The sequence below is a fragment of the Accipiter gentilis genome, chromosome 14, assembly GCF_929443795.1.
Source record: "Accipiter gentilis chromosome 14, bAccGen1.1, whole genome shotgun sequence".
Taxonomy (NCBI): Eukaryota; Metazoa; Chordata; class Aves; order Accipitriformes; family Accipitridae; genus Astur; species Astur gentilis.
In genome coordinates this window covers 6020694-6045166 of record NC_064893.1, presented here as the reverse complement: position 1 = coordinate 6045166, position 24473 = coordinate 6020694, and the positions used below count along the sequence as shown (strand labels likewise).

General features: G+C 42.6%; 1 protein-coding gene across 2 annotated transcripts in view; it reads left to right on the top strand.

Moving 5' to 3' along the window:
- The window catches only part of EGFR (epidermal growth factor receptor), a 167112-nt gene that overhangs the window by 93369 nt on the left and 49270 nt on the right, over positions 1 to 24473 (top strand). For both annotated transcript variants that reach the window (XM_049816629.1, XM_049816627.1), the window contains exons 2-3: positions 22172 to 22323; positions 23744 to 23930. In XM_049816629.1, the coding sequence (XP_049672586.1) occupies positions 22172 to 22323; positions 23744 to 23930 (339 nt within the window). The remainder of the gene's footprint in view (positions 1 to 22171; positions 22324 to 23743; positions 23931 to 24473) is intronic.

Sequence of the window (24473 nt, the reverse complement as noted above, 5' to 3'; positions counted from 1 at the left end):
GATGCTCTCACTTTCATCTAGGAGAGAACGTAGTCCCAGATGCCTTCGGTGGGGATAAGAGTGGTCACACAGTCTGCAGAGTGCAGGAAGATATGACTGCCAAAGAAGTTGTTTTGACTGCAGCAGAGAAAATAAAATGTGAAAGCCATTAAGGAAATATGAAGGGGAATTCAATGCCGCTGCCCTCTTAGAGGATAACTTCTTACTGGAAGGACCGTTTAATCAAAACTCCAGATCAACCAATTATCTAAGTTAGGAAAGTTATTCTCCTTTCTGCCATAGCTTCACTGCTATAACGCATGTGCGTGTTCATCTTGAATTTAATGGTGTTTTGTAATGCTTTGTGGCAATGAGACTAACACACTAAGACTATTTTTTCTTCTTGCTCAGAACTTTTGAAAGTATGATGAATTTGGATTTAATTAACTGGATTGTCTTTAAACTGTTCTTACTCAGTGCTGTCCATGAGAGAGATGTAAATCTGGGATAATTTTGCAGCAGTCAGTGGCATTGCTTCTGTTTTGATGTGGACGTAAAATCTGATTGTCCCCGAGAAAGCCATCATCTGCTAGTTTAAAAGGAAGGCTGGGAGCTCAGTGGGTTATGGAGAATATTATTAATGGTCTGTCAAATCTCACGAATTTGCTTTTTAAGAGGAAAGGCAGGGTTAATTTAGTTAACAAAAAGGACTTTTTATTTTGTAATTTTTTTCAATTCATTGAATTTGACATGGATTTTCAGAAAGCACAAAAAGAAAAGCTCCGTTTCTGGCAAGTCTGGGGCATGTGGTTCATTTTATACACGTACATGAGCTTTCCTCCTCCCTCAGGGGAGAGAATGTCTTCAAATGCACATTTTTTTCACATTCTCCTTGTAACACAGCTTGATCCTACAGATAAATCACTTCTCACAGTTTATGTTATCACTGTGGAAAAGTTTGTGAAATCACAGATTTGGCAGCATGGTTTCACAAACATCCTCAAATAGGAGAGCACTCTCTGGGAAAAGTGAAACGTTTTATTACAAGTTGAGCTCTCAGCTTAGATGTCTGCAATATCTGCTGAAACACCTCCACCCCCAAGAAAGATGGGAGGAAGACTGATCTGCCGGCACTTACAGTATCATTTTAAAGTCTCTTTTACATTTTTTATTTCAGCTGTAGCCTGCGCTACTTTTGGCACTGTTAGTATAAAAGTTGGGTTTCCCTCTTTTAATTTCTGGCCATTTTTAGGCACGGGTTGATGACAGTATCAACTGCACATGGGAGTGGTGTCTCAGAGCAGTAATGCTGTGTCACAGGTGTAGCCCTAAACATCTGTCCTGGAGACACCGTGAAGGGGACAGCAGCCATCACCCCTGTTGTTAGAGCAAGTGGAGGTGCCAGCAAAAGGTTAGTAAAGGATGCAGAAGTTGTTGGTAGGATGTGACATCCATTGCGCTCCAGAAATATTTTGCTGCTTGCTGCTCAGAAGCAGCCAGTAGGAGAGAAGAAAACCAAAATTGGTCAGTAGCATCACAGTGAATTTTAAAATGTTGTCATCAACAGTCTTGAAAACAGCTTTTTTTCTCCCTGAAACATGGAAGTGGATTACATACCACTGTGTAAATAACACTTTTTAAGAAAGCCAATAATGGAACAGAAAATTACAGTTCTGCTCTTTCACTTATCTCCCTCTAATTTGCAACCAGCAATAATGAACAAATTACTGCATGTGGAAAGAGAGCCTTATTGCTCCCCCTGACCTTTCTGACCTTGCCTGAGGCAACATTTGCATTTGGCTTGCTGAATAAGTTTTGTTTTTCTGATAAATATTTGGTTTGTTTATTAAAAAAAAACCTATCAGATTAATTGTGGTTAATAGTTAGCCAAACAGTGACAGGTAAGTAAACAGAGCTTTACAAACAAGGTGTACGGGAGGCAGCACTGAGTATTTTCTAAGGCATTGCAGACAGGTAATTTATCAGGTACAGATCATAGAGCCTCAGTGACACAGATATGACTGTCTGGTTTTGTTTTTTTTTAAAATCATATTTGCCCTTAAAAATTAACTTGGATTTAAAAGACAAACCTTCCTTATTTCTCTGCAAAGGGTGTGAACTCCAGAAAGTTGCATTGGTTAAGAAGGAAAGGAATCAGAGGTTAACTCCAAATTGTGTCAGGTTGGATTTTGCCACCATGAAGTTTGTTATATGATACCAGAGACACACGGGATGTTTAAGTGTACAGTAAAAGGTGCATGGCCAAGAGATTATCTGTAGGAAAGTAATTCTTGAGGGAATTTCACAAGCTTAAATCTTCACTGAGAGAAACGTATCATCTCCAGTTTTCCCATCACTCCCCAGTCACAGCATACCCAGATCAAGCTCCTATTATGTGTAGTTTAGAAGGAGTAAGAAATACTTTATTTAAAAAGCAAGCAATTTAATCTGTCATCAGGCAATCAAATTTGACATGCCTATGCAATAAAATGAAGTCCCCGTATTTTCAAGGAATGAAGAAAGCCACACAGTTATAGAACCTTTATTCTGCCTTTGAGACCATGCTCAGTTTCAGAAGTGTTTTGAAGGAAAGGAAAATTAAAGTTAATAAAGTAAATAGAAAATAGTTAAAAGCTTTAGTTGCGTTAGCAAAGATCAGTCCTACCAGGTTCTGTTTCTTGTTGAGATGGTTGGGTTTTTGCTTTTCTTTTATTTTAGGGAGATAATTACTTACTTGGACTTTAGTAACACAAGTAAAATAATGAAATGGTGGAAGTTACTACATATCTTGAAGGAGGTGAAGTTTAGTAGAAGAGTTTAAATTTGGATGAAGAGCTGATTAAAGAGGACACAACAGATTGTATCAGAAAAGCTCTGGAGACAGGTGTCTACTGGGTATCCTTAAGGATTGTTCTTGGGACATGTCTAGTTAAATATTTTCTTTAAGGATCTTGGCATAGGATGTAAGTTTGTCCCAGTGACATTTCACGAGAGAGAGCTGAGAGATAGTGAGAAGGAAGAAGAAGGTCTGGATGGCCTTTAAGTAGAATTGGAGTTTGCTAAGAAGTGGAGTGAAAGTTAGATAAAGTTGCATAGAACCAGAAGTACAGACTGACTTTAAGTGCAGACTCCAGCTTTAAGCTGGAAGAACAGTGGAGCCCTTGTGTATATGAAGAAAATAATGATACACTGCGCAGAATGTCCCAGTAAGGATAAAGGATTAATAACATTTACATTGCACTGCTAAGTCCTCTCCAGGAATACTCTGTACAGTTCTGGTCCCTAGCTTAATGGAAGATGGATATTAACTGGAAGAGATATAATAAGAGGAAAATAAGGGAAAATACACTGATTTATGAGACGGGTCTAAGTGAGTCTGGCTAGTTGAATAAATCAAATTAATCTGGGACTTGGTGCATGCATTGGAAAAGATAATACCAGACTGGGGAACAAGCCACTTTACATTAAAGAACAATGCTAGCGTAACAGTCTGAAAGGTAAAGCCCAAGTTTAGGCTGAACATTTAGAAGCAAATTTCATAAATGTCAGAGGGATGAACATCTGGAGCAACCTCCCAAGAGGCATGGAGGACCCCACTGCCTCACTGGAACTCCGTGTGTCTCCAGAGGTGAGGGTGGCATGGCACAGCTGAGCATTACCCAGGGAACCTATAGGAATATTATATGACCCTATAGGTTCCAATGGATAAGTAGTTTGCTTATAGCTATCACTGATGTCATTCATTCCTATGAATCTACTAGTCGTCTCTAAATTAATAAATCACAGGCAAGTTAGGTCTCATTATAACTCAGATGTTTGTAGTGAAATATGATTCATATTGTGTCTCTTGAAACCTGTAGGTTTCTGCAAAAAAGGGACACGGTATCTTATGCAGAGGGGTTGAATAGTTCTCTGGGTTTGCTTAGCTCTCCCCGTTGACTGCCAAGGGTCTAGTGGCAGCTCATGTCAACAAGTCCTTTGAAAGCAACTGTGTCTGTTGCTTCCTTTTCCCCGACGCGAGTGATTGAGTAGCACCCAGTCGGTAGGAGCAATAAGCTTGGGGGGTGACACGAGGTTTCTGCCCTTGCAGAGGCAGGGATTGAGCCCTACCAGCAGGGAATTGATGGGGGGGATTGAGCCCTACCGGCAGGGAATTGATGGGGCTTGTGTACATTTGCAGTACAGTTGGACTTGATATTTGTTTGTCCTACAGCTGGCATAACGATAGGTGACTCTTCCTCCATCTGCAGCGCTTTGCATATAATATCACTATTACAGTCCCCTTGCAGGGGAAATAGCTTGATAGTTGTCCGTGACCACTTAAAGTACACATTCATGAAGGCACTCCGTGCTAATGTAAGGTGGTTAGAGGAAGCGTCAATTTTTTAAATCTCTTGTGAGTGAATCACTTTGAGAAATACCTCAAGAGTCTTCAGGAATATTTGTAAGATTGCAAAGTTGAAACATTTCCTGCAATTAGAAGGCACTCAGAAAGCGTATGTTGTATGTCAAGGCCATATCATAAGCTTACACTGTAACTTTTGACCCCTAGCCCTCTTGAGCAAGAGATTCCCAGGCTATTAAATAGTTTTTATTGCTCTATCATATATTTGTAGCATGTGTTCAGTAGTAAATATCTCATAACAGAACTAAAGAAAATCCTGTGCTTTCCTCAAAAAAAACCCCAAACAAACAAACCAACCTTTTCTTTTTTCTTAATCAAGACAGGAGCATGACCCTAGAGGAAAAAAAGACTGGCTGAAGAATTCAGGCTCTGTTTTGAGTCATGGTATTGTGCCATGGGGGATGAAGTACATTTTTAAGAGACTGATAAATATGCTGACTACTTATATTTAGGGACACGCTGTTACATACTAGTGCAAAGAAATAATTATTACACTGGCTTGGGTGTTTGTCATAAGGAACATAAACACCCCCCGCTGTAATTTCCCCCCTCCGTTTCTTCCAAGCAATTGGTGAACACAGAAAGAAGCTTTTCATGTCACAGCAAGGAAATAGTTACAGCATCTGGGGTATGTGATGATAAACTCCTGGGGAAATCGAGACAGCATTGGTTTTCACACACAGCCATGTACGTGTTAGTATCATATATAGCTATAAAATATATTGAGTCTCTGTTCTTTCTGAAACTGTTCCAGAGCTCTTCCTAGCCCACTGTGTCAACATCGGGATTTTCATTATACCATTAGAGGGGTGTTTATGCATCTGATCTGGAACTTTAATTGCTCTGTATAAATTAAAGCTGATGACATGCGTTCGTTCAAAATAAGAGAGGAAGAAATGATGGTGGCTCCGTAGGAAGACTCGTGTAAGCACGTGCATGATTGGGAGCATTTGCTTGTTAAGGGGTCTGCTCATTAGCACCCGAGACTTTATGAAAGACCAGTAGGCACTCTGCACGCTCAGGGAGAGCTCAGAAATTGGTCTGCAATGCTCATACCGCCTGTCTGCCCTGGGGCAGCCCTGAGGAGCATCTGCCCAGGCTGCTGGAGCATGGCTTTGGGTGTGCAGCACCATGCTGGGAGCTGTGCAGCCTTCCCGAGCCTGGACTGGGGTGGGACCCTCCGGGGAAGGGGCTCGGCCCTTCGGGGTGGGATGCCTGCCTCCCAAAACCAGGCTGTTGGTCGCTGTGAGTTGTTAGTGCTGAGGTCAAGTAAGGTTTTGTGCATTCAGAAGATGTCAGCTTCTTTATGTGGGCCAGGACATGAAGCTTCATGTTAGGAATGGGAGGCGGGACTAGGATATAGTTGCTGCACTATTTCCTTTTTGGCACTGGGTTATTTGGGTGAGACAGAAACATTTTTCCTCTTTAAGAACTGCAGTCCTTAAGAGAAAAAAATAATACAAATATCTATCTATCTATACATCTATTTCAGCTCAAGAGGGTGTAAATAGCTTGTTCACCTATTGCTGATTTCCACTGTTGCACACTGAAGCATCACTTTGCCTCTTCAGTCTGCTCATGCATGTGTTTCCTGAACAAGAAATGTATTAAAATGGGATAAAGAGCATTTAGCACCATCTGGCAAAGACAAAGTGCCTAACAATGCCTTTTTGACACCAAAACATGCTTTCTCTCTGGCCAACAGAACTCCACAGGAGTGGAGGTACCATGGTGGGAGTGGGACTGTCATGGTGCACCACTGGTAGCTCTGCAGCCATGTGCCTTCATGGGGAGTATTGATGAGGTCAGTGAGCAGGGACGCAGGGGCTTGTGATGGTTAAATGGAGCAGAGCTGACATTCTAGCTACTAAGTTGTTTATTCCCCACGTTCACGTTTCTATTTTTAATCATAATTAGGCATGTGCATTCTCTTTGTCTATGAAATGAGAATTTATACTTACCTCCCAAGCCCAAGAATTGCAAGTTTAGTCTCACTTTTAAGTACTTCAGGTAGACTTACAGTGACTTCAAGAGGCCACTTAATATATTACCTATATAAAAAAGAAATATACATCTATGTGTGTGTATGCAATGCCGTGGGGGGAAAGGCAGTGGAAGGAGTTGCTTTGAAGGAGTTCACAGTACATTTGGAATGGGATTATGCATACTAGTGGTTTCCAGCATTGCTCAATATGCAGGCACCTACAGTATTTCTAAGGGAGATGAGGTACAGACCTCTGTCTTGCAAGTGTAAGCCTGCTATTCATTATTTACCTTTCATGGGCATGAAAATAGTCCAGGGACTCCCAGGGAGATGCAGAGCACAGGTTGAAAATCACTGGTGAGGAAGCACTTTAAATGATGTCTTGGAATGAATGAGGTAATTAATATGCTTTTGAAGTAATAACCACAGAGACCTAATGGCATCCCTCTACTAAAACACAGGTAAAAAATAAGTTTCAAGTGCTCCATCTGAGAGATGTGTGTATTTATTCACTGCTTCTGAAATGCTGTTTTATGTCCGTTACTTTTCACATAATGATCACGGTGAAAAGCTTTCCATCAAGAGATGGCCTTCCAGTTCTGTGGTATAGGGTTTGATTACTTATAGCCAAGTTTGATTCTGAAAAAGAGCTTAAAACCAAAAAGAATGGAGTAAGGCTTTAAGGCAGAAGTGTCAAAAGCAGCAGTATTGCCATCAGAGCTTCAGCAACATCATCTTTACATGGTCACTGATCTAGGCCAATGCAGATTTTCCACCTTATGAGTTTTTTATTCCTGAAGTGTAAAACGTGTTTTACCTTGCTGATGGAAAGCCAAATTTTGAAATAAACGCTATTAAATGGAAAAAGAAGACCAGACAATTTTGCATGCTTGAAGACATGTGTTATTAGGAGCAGATAAGAATGTTTGCTGTTTATGAGCATCCCCACAGTTCTGGGTAGGATTAACTCCTGAGAACGTGGGCTCAATTCTGAGGTTTCAGGAAGCCAGTATTTTGCTGTGTCCTAATGTCCTGCAGCGCATCAGTCACATCGTGTTAAGTGCAGTTGCAAGGGTTGTGGGACTCCCCCTTGGAACCATCGGCTCCAACACGCGGAGGCAAAAGCAACACCCTGAAAATTACATCGGAGTTACTATTGGACCCACATTTTCTTTTATGGGTTGTGTTAGTAGCACATTATCTGGAATAGGTGCACGCTGACAGAGCTTTTTCCCACAAGGGTAAACTGTATTGCCATTTATTGGGAGACTTCACTAGAGTATAGCAGAAACTTTCCGTAGACTGTTTTGAGACTTTTAATGGAAACTTATTTTGGCAAAGCTCTGAAAGCACTCAATAATTTTTGTTATGAGATCTGAGAGCTAAAACACAAACCCCTTCTATTGCAGGCTGCCTCATAAAAGCAAACCTGGTGACAGCAGAGACATCCCGTAGCTGTATAACATATTCAGATCACAAGCTCAATTTTCCTATGGGTTTTCTCAACTCCTGTACCAGAACCTTTTGGGACCTTATAAGCTGAGTGAGGATGATATACGTCTACCAGCAGCTGTTTTCTGTCTCTTTTAAGCCCATCTTTCTTTTTTTTCCTTTTACCACTATTATTTTTAAGGCTGTGTTGTATTCTGCGTAATAATGAGGAGACTGCTTCAAGGTACTGCAGCCCAGTGCAACTAAGTGAAGTCATTTTGGAGTGTGACAAGTTCTTGAAATGCTCCTATGGAGCGCTGATATCAACACAGTAATTTGGCGTTTGAGGCAAAATTTGTGCTTCGGTCCTTCAGAAAGTTCCTTCACAGAGGCATAGTAGGTTTGCAAACTTCACTTCTTGGTAGCAGAATTTTCATCCTTGTTTGAGCAGTACTGATCCATCTTAAAGAGGGGATTTTCAAAAGCCAGCACTGATAGCCATCTCCTACTGGTGTGCTGTATAATTTGCATGCTGAACTCCTATTCCTACTTTGGAAAATCTCTGCCTAAATGCTTTGCCACTGAGGTTTTGTAATGCAGACCTTTATTTCTAGTTGGGCGAAGAGGATTGTTCCACTTTGTTTTTCCAAGACTGGCCATACAATCCAATATAGGACCACAGTGTCCCATTCAACACTGAAAAGTTTATTTCCTAGCCCATGGAAGAAATAGCTTGATTTGTTCAAGATGAGCATTTGTTTCCAGGTTTTGGGAGGTGAAGATGAAGGCAACACAAAGCTGCTCTGTTCTCCGGAGCTGGTAACATTTCATTGCTTGCAGCTAAGTAAGTTATTTACTGGGCTCACAAGAGCTGCTGCAGCTCCTCCATGAAGTGATAGATAGCGATGGAAGACTGGCAAATGTATCAAAGGCAGCCAAACAGACCTACAGCTTTAAAAACTTGCTAGGTGTCATTTTTCCCAGATAAGGTGGCTCTGGTTTTAGTAAGGCTTATCGGAAGATACTTAACGTGGGGAGCAGCTTCCCAATGGGGTAGGAGAGTTGGCTGTGTGACGTGCATATTTGCTCAGAAGGTGACTATTTTGCAATATTGGAAACTTTCTGGGATACAGTGGCCAAAGCCAGAGCCTTCCGAAGTTAACGTTATGTTGTGGAAAACTAAGTGTGATTTTTTTTTTTTTTTTTTTTTAAAATGAAGTTCGTAAATGCCTGCCTTGCATCAATTTTTTTCACTGGTATTTTTAGTACTCGGTAAAAGTCCTTGAAATCTTAAAGATTCAAGCATGCAAATTCTTAGAGTGGTGGATCTCAAATCTTAACATTGCTTGCCTTTACTATCTTCCCAGCTTGCTACTCTACCAATTCTGTCTTTCTTTGAATTTCCACGCAAGAAATGGGCTAGAGAAGAATCATGTGGCACCTCCACATGATGTACCAGAAATATGCCAGAACATGATTTTAATTCTCCTGCTAAAGAAACGTCTCACAACAAAACCTGAAGGCAAGGAAATGCCTGGGACATGAAGTGCAGTGGGTTTCCTAGGCAGGTGCAGCTGGATGTTGGAAGGTGGGAGGCATCCTAGCAGTGTCTGAGTGATTAGCGCGTACACAGTGTATGCACCTGGCAGATGAGCAGGGGCCATTTTCCTGCAACACTGCCGAGGTGCCCCACAGCGGTAACCCTGGTGCTGGAGCTTTGAGGAGGACGGGACTACGAGCCATTCTGCTGGTCCCTGGGACACCATCGGTGCACGTTGGGGAAGGATGGGTGTGCAGCAGGACTCGCACACCCGCTCTTACCCTCCTGTTGCCTGCAGGCAGGCGACTGCTTCTCTGCCCAGGGACCCAAACTTGTGTACAGCAGTGAGTTTCCAAGATGCTGTAATACAGTAAAAGACCAAAACTGATTCTTTCTAGTCAGAGAGTGGAAAAAAAGAAGAAAAAAAAAAACAACCCCAAACCCAGCAGATTACAAAAACCCCTCCATCCGTCAGAATACTTGAGTGTAATCTTTTGCAGAAGAAACACTGCAGGGATGGGAGAGCAGATGGGAACAGGAGCGAATGAGATCAGTTTTACAGTCAGGCTTTCATGTCTCTACATGCATTTTGCTGCACTAGTAAAAAGTTTCTTTTTTTTGCCTCTCAAGACATCTTTGGCAAAGATAAGCAGAGTCCAACCAACTGCTACCGATAACATTTTTACATTCTGTGCTGGACCTTAGGTTGTAGATAATTTATCAGCATTTTGTATACAAGGGGACGTTTATTCCCCCCTTCGCTGAACTGATGGAGCACTTTCTTTCTGGCAACTTTTTCTGCAGGGAGTGGAATGCCTTAAAGCAGGTCTGTGGCATTTATGTAAGGGTGGATTTTTTTTATCTCTATCTGCATGTCGTCTCCTGGATTTTCATATTTGCATGTAGGGTTTTTTTCTGTGTTTGAGAAAGCCGCGTGGCATTTTGCCTGCCTCTTTGCTTAGAAGAGGTCCGTGAGGAAGAAAAAACTGGTACCATCCATCAAACTTTGGAGACAAAGGAGTTGCAGAATCAAATTTAGCAGCTGCAGTCATCGTCATAATGATTTTAAACCACTCACAACTAAACAGCCACAAATTCCGAGTATATATGAAATAATTGACATAAAAAGACTGGTACAGGATGATGTATCGGCTTTTGACAAATCTGTATTCTTGTTCTTTTCAGGAAAGAAAAATATTTCGTTTACCTGTTTGTTAATGTGTTTCTTTTATTAGTGTTTTCAAAGACAAGAGATAATAAGGGGTCCTCAAAAGTCTGCCACAGTAACAGTTGCTTTACAGGCTTTTGTGCAGCCCATTGCACGTGTGGGCCTCAAACTTTACACAGAAGCAGTAATGTTTCTTTTAAGGAACTGGAGAAAAAGAAGCAGGAGGAAGTGGAAGGGCTGTTTTGGCAAGGTCAGAGAGAAATAAAACCTGTGCCTGGGCCCTATTCTATAACCAATCAAAACAAAAGATAAACCCCATCATCTCATTTTCTGGGACCTGTGCGAGTGGGCATTATGATGATACATGCCTGGGAGTGTTAACAGAGGTTTATCCAGCATAAAACTGTATTTCTGGAGTTCAGATTGCAGAATTTCTGGGCTCAGTACTAAGCCAGGGAGCAGTTGCTTTGCTGAAGAGGGTGAAAGACCGTGAGGAAGGCTGCCTGCCTTCCAGCTCAGGTTGCATGGCAGAGGTTAACCGTGCAAGGAGAGGGAACTTTTTCGGAGTTTGAACAGCATTTAACATACTGTAATTGTGCATTTCAAGTACCTTTTAAAATGTTCAAACTTGTTTACATTTCTTCACAGAACTAAACTCTGGCATTAAATGTGGCTGAGATTCCCTATTGCTAAATAAGACCGACTCTAAAAGCAGTCCACTTGCTGTAACATGCAACATTTATAGTACCAACGACTAAATTCAATGTTTTTTCTTCCCAGACTTTTGAAGATAAATTGGTCTCCATCTTCAAAACTTACCCAGGTGCTGTTAAATCACTTTGTGGCTTTTTAGCTGCGCTTTCAAAATGTAATTGTAGTTCTCCTCCTTCCAGAAAAAAGGGCGGTAGAAAGTCTATTTACCTCATTTATTGAATTTCACACAGTTAAATGAAGTGAAATAAGAGCTTGATTCAGATCCCATTGGTTTCAGTAGCAGTCTTTCCATTGAGTTTTAGTCAAGACTTAAATGAAGATCAGAAGGTGATCCAGAGCTCATTTACATTTAATATGCTCTTCAGCTATTCCTTTTAAAATTAAATATTATTGGAGGCTTTTCAAACCCAGCAGCGTGTATTAACTTGCTTGCTTGTCAACATGTGCAAATATCCAAATTTCGACTGGAAGCCCTAATGTAAGTGTTAACCATAGCATTCATTCCCATGAATGTATAGTAGCTGGAGACAAGCTTTTAAAGCTTTTTATCGGCTTTTACTTGTTCTTTGTAGTTAGTCGACAGGGCGTTTGCTACATTAGTACAGATAACTTAACAGTACCTTTATTGTTTGAAGCAGTAAATATTGTTGATCTTAGTCCTGTCTGCAGTTTTTGTCTCGGTTTAGCCTCACTCAAGAAGGCAATCTCGTTCCTAAGGGACAAGAAGTCTCCTGGGGAATTTTGGGGCATAGATCCTTCTTTCTAGTAGCTTTCCAACTTGAATCTGTAGAAGGCTGGAGTTTGCTATAGTACCTTGCTATAGACCAGCTTCGGAGGAAGCATTGTGCAGTGATGCAGCTATAGAGGCCTTGATGTAGCATCCACTGTGGTTGCTGACAGCACTTGCCATGACTTCAGTGGGCAGAACCACGCACAGAAGTAGATGGGGTTGTTGTGGAGGTGGGTACTCATAGTTCAAGGCAGTGAACAGAACTTGCATGGTTGCTGTTGTCTTTTCAGCAGTTCTCCAGATATACTGCAGTCTCTAGAAATGTAAGTCCAGTCATCTGGGAGAGCTACATATATAGCATATGTATGTATATATATTTATTAGTAAAAAAATGAGAATGTGTTGCATTTGTAGTAGTCTTCTACTTGGAATCAGATGCAAGTGGTTTCTCTTGCCCTTTTTGAGTCAGTGTGTGGGTGCTCACATAAAATTTACACCTGAAGGGATTCAGAAGTACATGTATGAGCACCACGGCTCATACATTTCGACATAAGACTTGATTTAATATAAGTAAAGAAAAACGTGATTTCTTTTCATTGAAAGGCACAAATGAAAATATGCAATTGCAGTGTCTTAAGAAATCCCACGTGGTAAAATATTCACAGCATAGTTTAATGCTTTTAACTCTCATTTCTCAAATTAACTCATTTTGAAACAATTTTAAACAATTCAGTGCTGATGTAACTAGAAACCGGTCCCACGTTTTCATGGGCACACGTCTTCAGTTTCTTTTCATTGTGCTATAAAATCCTGCTGTTCCGTAGATGTTGCCAGAACAAACAACAATGAAGAATGTAATTTTTTTTAGACCACAGGGCACAGGCTTACGTATCCGTTGTCATCCACTTGTTTTCCCAAATATCCCAGTGTAGGTCTTGAGATACCTCACCCCTGTCACACGTCTCACCAGATTAAAGGCTCGGTGAGCCATGCCCATTGTTGGATGTCTCTTGGCTGTTTGCTGCTGCGCTCTACACAGGCTTTTTATACCACTTGCAGCAGCACAGTAGTACAAAATTCACGGTGACTGTCAAGAACTGTTGCGTTTCTCCGAGCCATTTCCCAGGGCCTGAACCTTGCATGGATGGGACTGCGTGACGGCCCTTCTCGCACTCCAGAGCGGATGCACACAGCTTTTTTGTGACGGGTGTAGTAGCTATGCTGGTGCGTGAAGCAGGAGGGCTACAGCCAGGGATTGTTAGCCAGAGGCTGTGCTAGCTGGTGGGCTCATCCTTGAGGGAAACCATCAGAGGGCATGGGGCCTGCTGGGACTGACACCAAGGTCTTTTGCCCTTTGCATGGTCTTATTTGGGGTTGTCTTCCACAGTACAAGACAAGCTTACTTTGGTCAGTGTGTGGGTTTCACGCAGCATAAAGATCACTGTCCTGAAACACAGGCATGAGCAATGCTTTCTCTTGGAAGACCCAGCACAAGTTCGATGGCAATACTTCCATCCAGCCTTACCAAACAGACCACTTACTCTGCCTTCCACCCTGCCCCCCACCCCCCATTTCCTCCACAGTGGTTTCCAAAGCCTCATTCCTCTCCATAGTGCTCAGTGACATTTCCCTGTGCTGTGCACTGCTTGGAAGTCTAAGCTGCAGCTGACATGTTTTGACTTGAAAAGCTGCATTTTGCACATTAGAGCGTTCACCTTCAGTCACTCTGCTGTACATAGGGAACCGCAGGCCTAAAAATGGCAAGCCATGGCATGAACGCATCACTTTGCCCATCCTGGTCTTGATACATTTGTAGGGCCAAGCTCGTCACTGTACTCCACCGGGCTCATATGGAGAAACTCAGTGGGGGAAGACCTCAAAGTTGATGTTGACTTCAAGTAACACAGTCAGTGTGGCCTGAGTTTCTATAAAGATGGTTAAAAAGTGGGGGAAGGTGCCTGTGTGGTTTTCTGTGCAGAATTTGTGAAGTGGTGTGTATAAAATTTATAAACTGTTATCATTTGTGTGTATACGTGTGTGTATGTTTGCATAGCAGTCGATAGATATCAAGTTTCCTTGTTCTTGGGTTTCCCTCACTAATAAATTGTTGGAACAGTTCATTATTTGATTTCATTGGTGATTGCACTTGGCGATAGACCTGGCCATTAACCTTGAGCAACAGCCCAACAGAGAAAGCCCCACGCAAGCTCTTGGTTTCCTTTCTAGCAGCCTCCCCGAAGGATGCCGATGGGAGGAACAACCCAGCAGCAGCCCCCCAGCTGCTGGTGAGGACGTATTGGGGAGCTTGACTTTCCAGCCACCACTCTCAATAAATAGCCTGCAAAACTCAAGGCAAAGTCATACTGGACTAGCCATTGGCCATGTGGCGGGGACGTGGGCTAAAATGCAGCTTGGAGAAGGGTTGAAGCCCTGGTGGAGCATCCTAGTGCCCTTGGGGGCAGGAGCTGTGCCTGGTGGCACCTGCTTTGCCAGGAGAGAAGAGCCCTGTAATGCAGAGGCCGCTGCTCTCAGGCATGCCGGGGCACTGCCGGTGATTAATGCCTCGCTCAGCATTTTCCCGCTGATGCACCCAGCGGCTGTGGTTTTCTGTTGCGTCAAGTGATGTGCTGGTCACCTCTTATTATCCCCAAGTCCTTTTCAGGGTGATTGTGTCCCAGCACCCCATTTTCTGTCTCATACGTGTTCTGCAGTCTTTGATGTAAGACCTTGCCTTTGGCTATAGTTCAAATAATGTTGTTCAGAGGGCTTATTTTCCTAAATCAGACAAACCAGCCTGTGCAGGTCCCTCTTTGTTATTTAGAACCCAGGCAATGTTTGTGTCATCTGCAGGCGTCCTCAGCAGTGATTTGGTGTTTTCTTACAGACCACTGACAAAGCCATTAGAAGAAAACTGATGTAAAACCAGGTTATCTTTCAATACCCTACTAGAAACACTCCCTCAAAAAATTATGATTTATTATTCACCTTTAGAACTTTTCCCGAACTGGAGAAAATCGGTGACAATTCCCATTTCTTTGCAGTTCTGCTGGTACTTACAGAAAAGCTTGTTTTGTGCTGTATCCCTCCCACAGTTACATCCTAAGGCGTTTAGAGGGGAAAGCTCAAACTCTGGGCTACCCCACCATGTCATTGTAGTTGCTCCAAATTTACACCAGCAGCTGCGAGAGAAGAGTTTAATCCCCCATGCAGTTTGCATTGAAGCCAGGGGAAAGACTGATTTCAGCACATCCTGGTCTGGCCTTAATCTGGAGGATTAATGAAGATACATGCTGAATTAAATAATGGCAACAGAGAAGAAAAACTGAAATATTATTTAATGATATTGGCTGGGGACGGGGACGGGGACGACAAAACAAAACCTCCTAGGGAATTATTAAGGCTGAATCCCTTGTCAGAAATGCTCTGACTTTGGAGAGGTCTTCATTCGGGAGCAAGTTGGTTTGTATATAATTATTTATTCTTTCAGGTGAAGGCACTCACCAGCAATCAGGCCATCCAACTGTCATGCTGTCTCCACCCCTCGCAATTCTAGACATGACTTTTGCCATCAGAGGGCAGGTCTCCACTCCTAACCAGAGCAAGGGAAACTTAAAATTAGTTTTAGCTAGAAAAGTTGCTTTCGTCAAGTAAATAGAAATAAGAAACCATCTGGGAAACCTTTCCCTTAAGGCATATTCTTTTTCTCCAGCATGGCACTAGTTTTGGGTCACTTGTGCAATTACGGTTTCCATTTAAGTATTTTTAAGAGCTCTGTCATTGGTTTTTTCCCAGTGTTTCTAAAAGTCGGAATTAATCTCAGTAACTACATTGCTCTAAACCACACTGTCTGAGGAGGGACATAGTACAGCCACACGAGGCTATTTTTCACAATGTTTTAAATTATAGTATTTAAATATGTGCAATAATTTATTATCTTCTGTGGCAGCATTTCCAGTGCCCGAATGCTGCCGTCATTAAGCTGAAACTGGACCTTGTAGGCATCATATGCATTTGCAACCACTGTTCTCAAGGGAAAACATCTGCCCGTGTCCGAGCACTGTTTGTACTCCTCACCTGTTTTCTAGCTTTTCCTTTCCTTTTTGTAACTTCCCACAGCACATCACAGCAGATTTGGTTTTCTTTTTGTCACATGGACTTTCGTCCCTCTTGAAATTCTTACTCAGTATGTAAAACACACTAAACCCAGTAATACCAAAATTTCTCTATCACATCTCTCTAGTGTTGAGGAACTGGTGAATCAGTGTTTCTGTTTAAATGGTTAATCACATATAACATAATGTTGCTTTCTTTTCCCAACCTCTGACATTTCATACCCTGTTTGCTTTAGGGAAAGCATTGCATGCTTCTTTCTATCAGAAATTAGGTTAGTCATGATGACAAATGTCCTGTCTGCTCTAGTACTTCCTTGTAAGCTTAAATGCCATTGTTTTGATCATTTGACAGTACTAGCTGCACTTTTCTGGATTCCACGGTGGGGTTTGTGGATCTGTTCGATAGCTGTAAGGGACTGCTTTGAGGTCAGTTAAAAAAAAAAGCCTGATACACAGGGCCTGCCCTTATAGCTGATGTACAGATTTGTGCTTGAATGACACAAGGATTTTCATTTAATTTCTGAGGCTCCATTAGGTGAAGGTCAGTGGCAGCCCTCATAAGGGGGAAACAGTTTTTCTCCTAGGGAGGAGCGTGGAGGCGCAGGGCAGGATCCCCCATGTGTTGTGCAGGGCTGACCCAGGAGGTGTGAGGGTTTTGGGATGGTGTGATTACCCATACAGACCCATGTCAAGCAGTATTTTTTACAAAACGATTCCAGTTCACTTGAAAGGATTTTTCCCCCCATGTGCTGGCTAAGGTAAATTGGTTGTGGGCAGCACCAGTGGTGGGACATGAAGTGCCATTGTCTCCCCTGGCCTTCAGAGGCAGCTTTGTATCTGGACCAAGTGCCCAGGAAGGTACTGCTCTTCCATGAAATACTTAAAATCAAAAGTGAAATTACTGCGAATGAGTGAGGAGAGAGGAAAATTTATAAATGTGCTGGCAGATTAAGCAAATATCTCGTCTGCAAGTTTTGTGTTATTGTCAATAATGACTGGAAAACACGCAGGAAAAGTATGTCAAGCATATTATGCCAGGGCGTATAGAGTTATAAGTGATATATGAAGCATGGAAGTGGACTTGCGTGTCTCCGAAATTGCCTTTGTGAATTATTATTTTGATGCATCTGTCAGAGCTACAGAGAGACTAACACAGACTGGGCATGGACAGGAACAGCTGATGATTTGGGGATTGGTGATAATTTGGTTTCAAAGCATTCTCCAGGGTTTTTCTCAAGTCTGGGACAAACGCGTGACAGGATTAGGACTTCAGTAATCAGAGATTTTCTGGGGAAAAGATGAAAACAGATTTCACTTGTATCAGGGCAATTGCTGCAGGGACCACTTTGTTTAATCTGAGCTTGTATGGATTTGGGAGAATATAGTCGCTTAGCATTATGGCTGGATGGATGTTTTCTGTCTCCCTACCATCACTTGTGGAAGATGCTATTTAGGAAATGCTTTGGTTTCACTCCACTTCTTTGGGCTGCACAAGAAAATAAAGGCCAAGGAGCAGAGGACTGCAGAGGGTGACCCCATTTGCATCACCTAGAAATACTCCTTTAAGGCCAAGTTTGATGTAGAGAAGGGGACCAAGCATGTCTGTGGACAGAGAGGATTTTAGTGTCCAGGGCAGCCAACCCTGCACTTTTCATAAGCACTAAAATTCAGTGAGTTTGCATCTATCGGTACAGTGTGCCTCTGTCTTCAGCTCTTTGATTGCTGCTGTCTTGTACAGCGCCTGACATTTTGGGTCATTTCAGCAATATCTGCATTGTTTTTAGTTTGCCTCTTGAGGTAATCCTGTAACTGATTCAAGATCAACATCACTTTGGCATTTAGGAAGTGCAGCATGTGTGCTAAGAGCAGTATCATATAGAAATAAAATGCTTTGCAGTGGTAATCCCATGCTGCTGCCCTGCAGACTTTTTGGGATGTCTCCAGGTCACAGGGGTGGTGGCTGGGGCTCTGGGGCTCCAGCGGGTCGCCCGGGCTGGGACAGGAGAGCCCAGCGCTCCCAGCAAGCAGCCCCGCTGTCAGTGCTGCAGCAGACAGCAGCCTCCTGGGACATCCTCTCTGTGGCAAAACTTTCCAGACTGGCTGTATTTTTATTATATTAACATTACAGATAAGAGCAAAGCTTTTGTCTTTTAGGGCTCAGTCCATGTCCTGAAGTTCAGGTCTGGATCTTGGCTTTGCTACTGGTCAGGGACGTTATCACCCTGAATTTTCATCAGGAAACTTCTCTGGGTTTTTTACTCTCATTTAGAGCTAGTACGTGCCACAGCCAGGTGTAAGCATCCGCATGGGACATACGTGGTACATACTACCACAGCCCCCAGTAGTACCACGCAAGTATCCACACCCACCAGTGACTCCTAAACCTGGATAGTGCTGGCTTTTCTACACATTGAAACAAAAGTGTATAATGAATGTAGGTGGCATCAGAACCTGTCCTTTGGAGGACAAATAGGTCAGCCCAGTAGAGGTTAAATCATAATATAATTCGTCCATCCACTCATGCATGCACATCCCACTTAAAACTCTGCAGAGCAAGGGGAGCACCATGTTGTCGGTGCTTTCCCCTCTGGCCAGAATGGCATTCACATTGTAGTATTATATACAGATAATTATAGCATGTATCTTTTCAGAACAGTTTTCATAAGCAAAGAAATTGCAGGAATGGTATTATTCATCACATGCAAGCAGGCCATTCCCTTTTCTTTCAAAATACTCTATTTAGAAAATTATTCAGCAACTTTGCCTGAGTTCAGTGATGCTGCTGCAGTCGTTTAGCTTGTTTTGTTTGATTTGGGTTTTATTTGCTCAGCATATACTGCTTATGACCCAGGTTCTCATTTGGTAAATACTTCTGTGATGAAGTTCACTTTTGGGATGTACTTAGATCTCTTTGTAGCAAACAAGGATTTGGTCCTGTATCTCTTTGAGCAAACAAAAAATTGTGCATGAAAGGGAAAGCTCTTATATGGTAGTCTGGCTGATACACTGATATGACTATACATATACTGTTGAGATCTCAACAGAAGCAACCCATTTTCTTTTCCTCTCTGAATCTTAACTAACATCTCACCTACATCTATTTACAGTGTGGAGGATGTGATGAGCCTGCTGGAGGGACAAGTGGGTTTGCATGTGGCTTAAGACACCTTTGGTAGAGAGCCATCGAAGTTTCCCCCCTCAAAGGGGAAGAAAGTAGGTCCTGGAGGAACAACCTGAAGACTCTTAAGAGCTCATTATGTCTGCATTTCCCTCTGCAGCTTCACAAGCTGGCGAGCTCCTTCTTCTGGTTATTTGCTCCTGCCCCCTTGCTGTCCTCAGAGCAGTTTCCAACGCAGCGGTTCATGGGGCACCACAGCGAACCAAACTGGCGAGCTTTCCCGAGCTAAAAATACCCTCTGTCCATTTATTTATTTATTATTCTACATTATTTGTTTCTTGGATCAACTCTTAGGCATGGTTCACTGAGAGGCTCCATGGGAGAGCAAGAAGGCGAAAAAGAAGAGTAACCATGGCCTCCGTCTGCTGTATCAACCCTGACCTAGTAAGCAGTGAAAAAGTCTGTGTTTCTCGGGATGGCTGAGCCAAGTTCAGAGCTCCAGCACTTGTCCGATCCCAAGGGAATCACATTCAAGTGTGTGCAGTTTCTCCTAGGGCTTGTTTCCGTAAGCTGGACTGTGCAATCCAACCAGTGCCAAGCTGTGTGGGGTCGATGGTGGGTATGGGTGGCCAGGATGCCACCACCAGAGAAGGCTTCTCCTTTCACCTGTTCTTCAGTTCAGACGTAGCATAAATGCTGCAGCTTTTGCATGGGGCCTGTCTCAAGTACCAGGGCAGATCTTTGCTGCTGTTAACACCAGAGATGCAGTGAGAGCATCAGGCCATTTGTAGACCCTGAAGACCGTAACAGGCTGACTCACATGTCTTAATTTCAGTGAGCACTCTAAACTGCGCCTGTTCCTGCATTGTATTTGAGTGCATTTCAAAATCACACCTGTTTTAGAGATCAGATCCAAAAATGCCTAAAATGAGCATCCGAGCTGAGGTTTTGAACTGTCTGAAAATCTTTTATTACTGACTTTATCCTAGGTTGGAGAATACCATTGTTTCAAATTCAAGATGACCTCTGGGAGGACTCTCTGACTTTCCCAGTCAGTTCAAAGCTGCTTTACCCCCATCCTCAACAACAACACATTTTCCAGGGCAGACCAGCACATGACAATATTTCTAACTTTCTGCGTTCAAAATGCGACCACTCCACAGAACAAGACCCCTCCTGTGCCTCTGGCTAGTAATTTATGGTCCTTGTACTTGAGGCAGAAGGCAGCAAATGCAGATTTTAAGCATGAACACATTGGAACAGTTAAGTTTGAAACTGGAACAGAAAATCCTGCTTAGAAATTTGTTTGTTACAGGAATTCAAGGCAAATGTAAAAAGGGTCATTTTCTACACTTGAGGCTCATGTAGTAACAAGTGGCTTAGATGGTGTAATCACAGCCCCTATTAGACTGTCCCCATTTACTAGCAGTTGCCACTCTGATCCCAAACACCATAATGTTTATCTAGACATATAATGAGAAATAACTGAGGAATGTGAGTGAATAACCTTGCTTTAAACACAGACAAAGAGTATTTAATCTGTTATCACTGTAGCTCCTTAATGGTGATCCCTGTACTGAGAAGTAACATATGTTCAGCGAATGGTTTTAGCAATTGATAACTGTGTTTTTATCACTGCTTATTAAGTTATTTTTCCTACAAATAAAACATCAGTTGTCCGGTAAATCTTCAAAAGGTGTTGTCTTATGTTACTAGCACCAAAACGTCTTCCCAGCTTTGTCAAGAGTCTTTGTTATTTGCTTTGCAGCACCCCACACAATGGTGTTTCAGTTTGTGACTGGTGCTTCTAGGAATTATGGCCCTACAAAAGTATCATTTCATTTATTATTTTCTCCAAGTTAAAAGAATGCAATTCTTCCAGTGCGTTGTGGAAAGCCATGAGGTCGGGCTGGTGTTGCATTATAGTGATGATGAGATAAGGGCCTCCATTTGCTCCCACTGAAGAGCAAACTTGGGCTGAAGCTTTCCACCTGGAAGGTGTGAAGTTTTTTACCATGTTGCCTTCTGTATCATTCTCTTTTCCTCTGTGTTAGCATAACTCGGAGATGTTTTAATTTTGGCTATGTAGGGATAGTCCAGGGGATGACTGGATGGCTACAGAGTTTCTGGGGCTTGTGTGTGGTGTTTTTTTTTCTTTAAAGCAATTTGCATTTTGCTTTTTCATTGCAATCAGATGTAGTACTGGTGATAACTTTTGTCAGTTACTCTAGGTTTGGTAAAGCAGAGTAATACAATTTCAGGTGGGGGCAAATTTTTCCATCATGCTGTTATAAATGTTTGTAATCTCAGTGGTGCTCTCTGCAGCACCACTTCCTTCCCCACCAGCAAAGCAGGCGTAGGTGGATTTGTGTGCCAAAGCTGAATATGCCAGGAAATCTCCTGAATCTATCATACTCCCAATATGTCAGAGTGGCAAGAACTGTGTGAGCCCTGGAGGTTCAGTTTGCTCTTAAAACCCTACTTGTAGCTTGAGGGGTCCTGCAGGAAACCCCCACTCCCTCCTATGGAGCTTCCAAGGAGACCCAGTGCCTCCCAAACTATTGTAAATGGGTCCTCGGGGAGATCACCTTGCCTTTGGTGATACTGAGCAGCAGTACGTGGCAGGGTACACTTTCAATAGTGTTTGATGGCACAGAATCAGTGCCCTGTCCTCAGGAGCTGAGTTATGTTTGTGGTACAGAAAACCTAGTGCTACTGATGTGTAAAAGCATCATCTTGGGAGGGGTTATATAACAGAAAGTGACAGAGGGTTATTCCAGCTCTTAATTCTGGTACATGTCTGTGCTTGGGAAATGTTGCATGCTCCCTACGCTATTGCCATTATCATCAATCAAGATAATGTTCTTGTTTCTTACACATCTGTGCTGATTCTTCACTTATGGTGGTGCTTGTAAAGATGGGTGGGCAACAAGTCTTTGCCTTGTACTTATTCTTGTTTCCTTCATGGAGTTTTCTTCTTTCTTCCACAGTTTGTCAAGGGACAAATAACAAGCTGACTCAGCTGGGACATGTGGAAGACCATTTCACCAGCCTGCAGAGGATGTACAACAACTGCGAGGTGGTACTGAGCAACCTGGAGATTACATACGTGGAGCACAACCGTGACCTTTCTTTCCTGAAGGTTAGTGTTCTTGGCCAGTGTGGCTTTCCCTGCTAAAGAAATCTAACTGCATTTTTAAAGTGCAAAGGATCAGCTACCTGTAAAATTCTGTGGTGATCCAAAAACATAGCTAGCTGATGTCAGAGAAATTTCAGGTCACAGTCTCAGCATATTTGTAGGCTGCAGGATACGCTCAACCCTACTATACTAAATCAGGTACTTTGAGAAAGAGCTTTTCAAGCACCTGCCAACCTATGCTGGCTGCCATGCAAGTGGGTTTCTTCTTATTTACAAATATTATTACATCCTTATGCATTGCCTCACTTCTCAGAGGTTCCCCACCAGCAGAGACCAGGTGAGGGGTACGGGTCTGTTCTCCCGCTGCCAGACTGCCACCAGTGGCAATAGCGTCGCACTTTAGCTTATATTTTTTAAAGAAGGTGGTTTACATGCATTGATTTTGGCACGCCCAGTTATCAGACTAGAATGTTTTCAAAGAAATAAGCAGGAGAGGAAGAAGTTTTTTGACATTAGTGTATGTCTGGTATCAAGAGCTCTTGTATGGAAGATTTGAATAAACAGGTCAGTCTGCTGGATTTAGAGGAGTAACCTCTTTGTGTGAGCTTTCCTCCTCAGGGAACAAAGGGAAAAAAAGCATTTAATTATAGTAACAAGCAAGAACATCAGAAAAGAGATGTTTCAGACGTACGGGTTACAAATATGATGGTATATTGCCATTTTTCTTTCCCAAGCACAACTTGACCATGTAGCCCAGTGTCCCCAGGAACATAACAGGTCTCCTGAAAAATCACCGGTGGTCTTCACAGAAGAGAAAAATATCCTAGGTAGTAGTCTGAGGGTTTCTCATTTACAGTGATTTCAGTACAAGGCAGGAATTAACCTACATCCAGGAACAGTGCTTCACTTGTCTTGTTGTCCTGTAACTATTCAGTGCTTGAGAGAGAGGTGGTTACCTGCTTTTTTCCTCTGCTGAGCATTGGACAATCCACTAGGAAAGGGGCTCAGAAGAGAGAGTGTAAAAGCCTCAATCAAATAGCATCTTTGTGCTGCCAGTTGTTGGAGGGCAAGTATTCAGGGGAAGCATCACACTTGGTTGCCATATCATACATGCTTGCCCTGTTCTGCATCCCCTAGGCAGCTCCACTTGCCCTTGCTTGCAGACAGAACAGGGTAAGCTGGACCTTTGGAATGACCCCCTGGTAGCTGCTCTAAGGGCCAGTTTATACCTGCTTAGACAACAAAGTTTTCCACCTAGTCCCTTCTTGTTCTTGGATTTCTTTATTTTTTAATGAGATTAAGTGGTTTATCATTCCTTAAAATTGAGAGACAGTGGATTGGAAGGGTGGGAGGAGGAAAGCGACTCTTATCAAGAGTAGAATAGTGTTATGGATTAAGCACCTTGTTTCTTCTGTTCTCTCAGACAATACAGGAGGTTGCAGGCTACGTGCTCATCGCGCTTAACATGGTGGATGTCATTCCCCTAGAAAATCTCCAGATCATCCGAGGCAATGTGCTGTATGACAACTCTTACGCCCTGGCAGTTTTATCTAATTATCACATGAATAAAACCCAGGGACTCCGAGAGCTGCCAATGAAACGGCTATCAGGTGAGACAAGGGCAAGAGGTGGAGGCACCTGTAAAGCAAACTTCAACTTTAGGTTGTTGGTATCAAGATCTGACTGAAGATCTCCTCTCAAAGTCATATGCCATCAAATCCTGTTTTAAAACCAAGGTTTTTAATGTAGTTTCCCAGTTTCCTACTTGCTTTCCTGCTAGCCAGCCTTCTTCAAAAGGTGATGAAAGTTCGTAATTTTCCATTGCAACAAGATCCAGAAGATCCAAAGCATCAACAGTATGGTGAGATTTATTTGTGTCCCCCCAAATGGCAAAGAAGTATCCACTTGTTATTTTGCATTATTTGATTCCAGCGCATACACGTCAGTATTTTCTGTTAAATTCCAGTGGGAGCTGGTGGTATGTAAGTTAGGGTCTTACACAGTCTCTGGCTGACAGTCTGTCCTGTTTCGGCTGGGATAGAGTTAATTGTCCTCCTGGTAGCTGGGGTAGTGTTATGTCTTGGATTCAGTATGAGAAGAAGGTTGATAACACAGTGATGTTTTCAGTTGTTGCTAAGTAATGTTTAGACTAA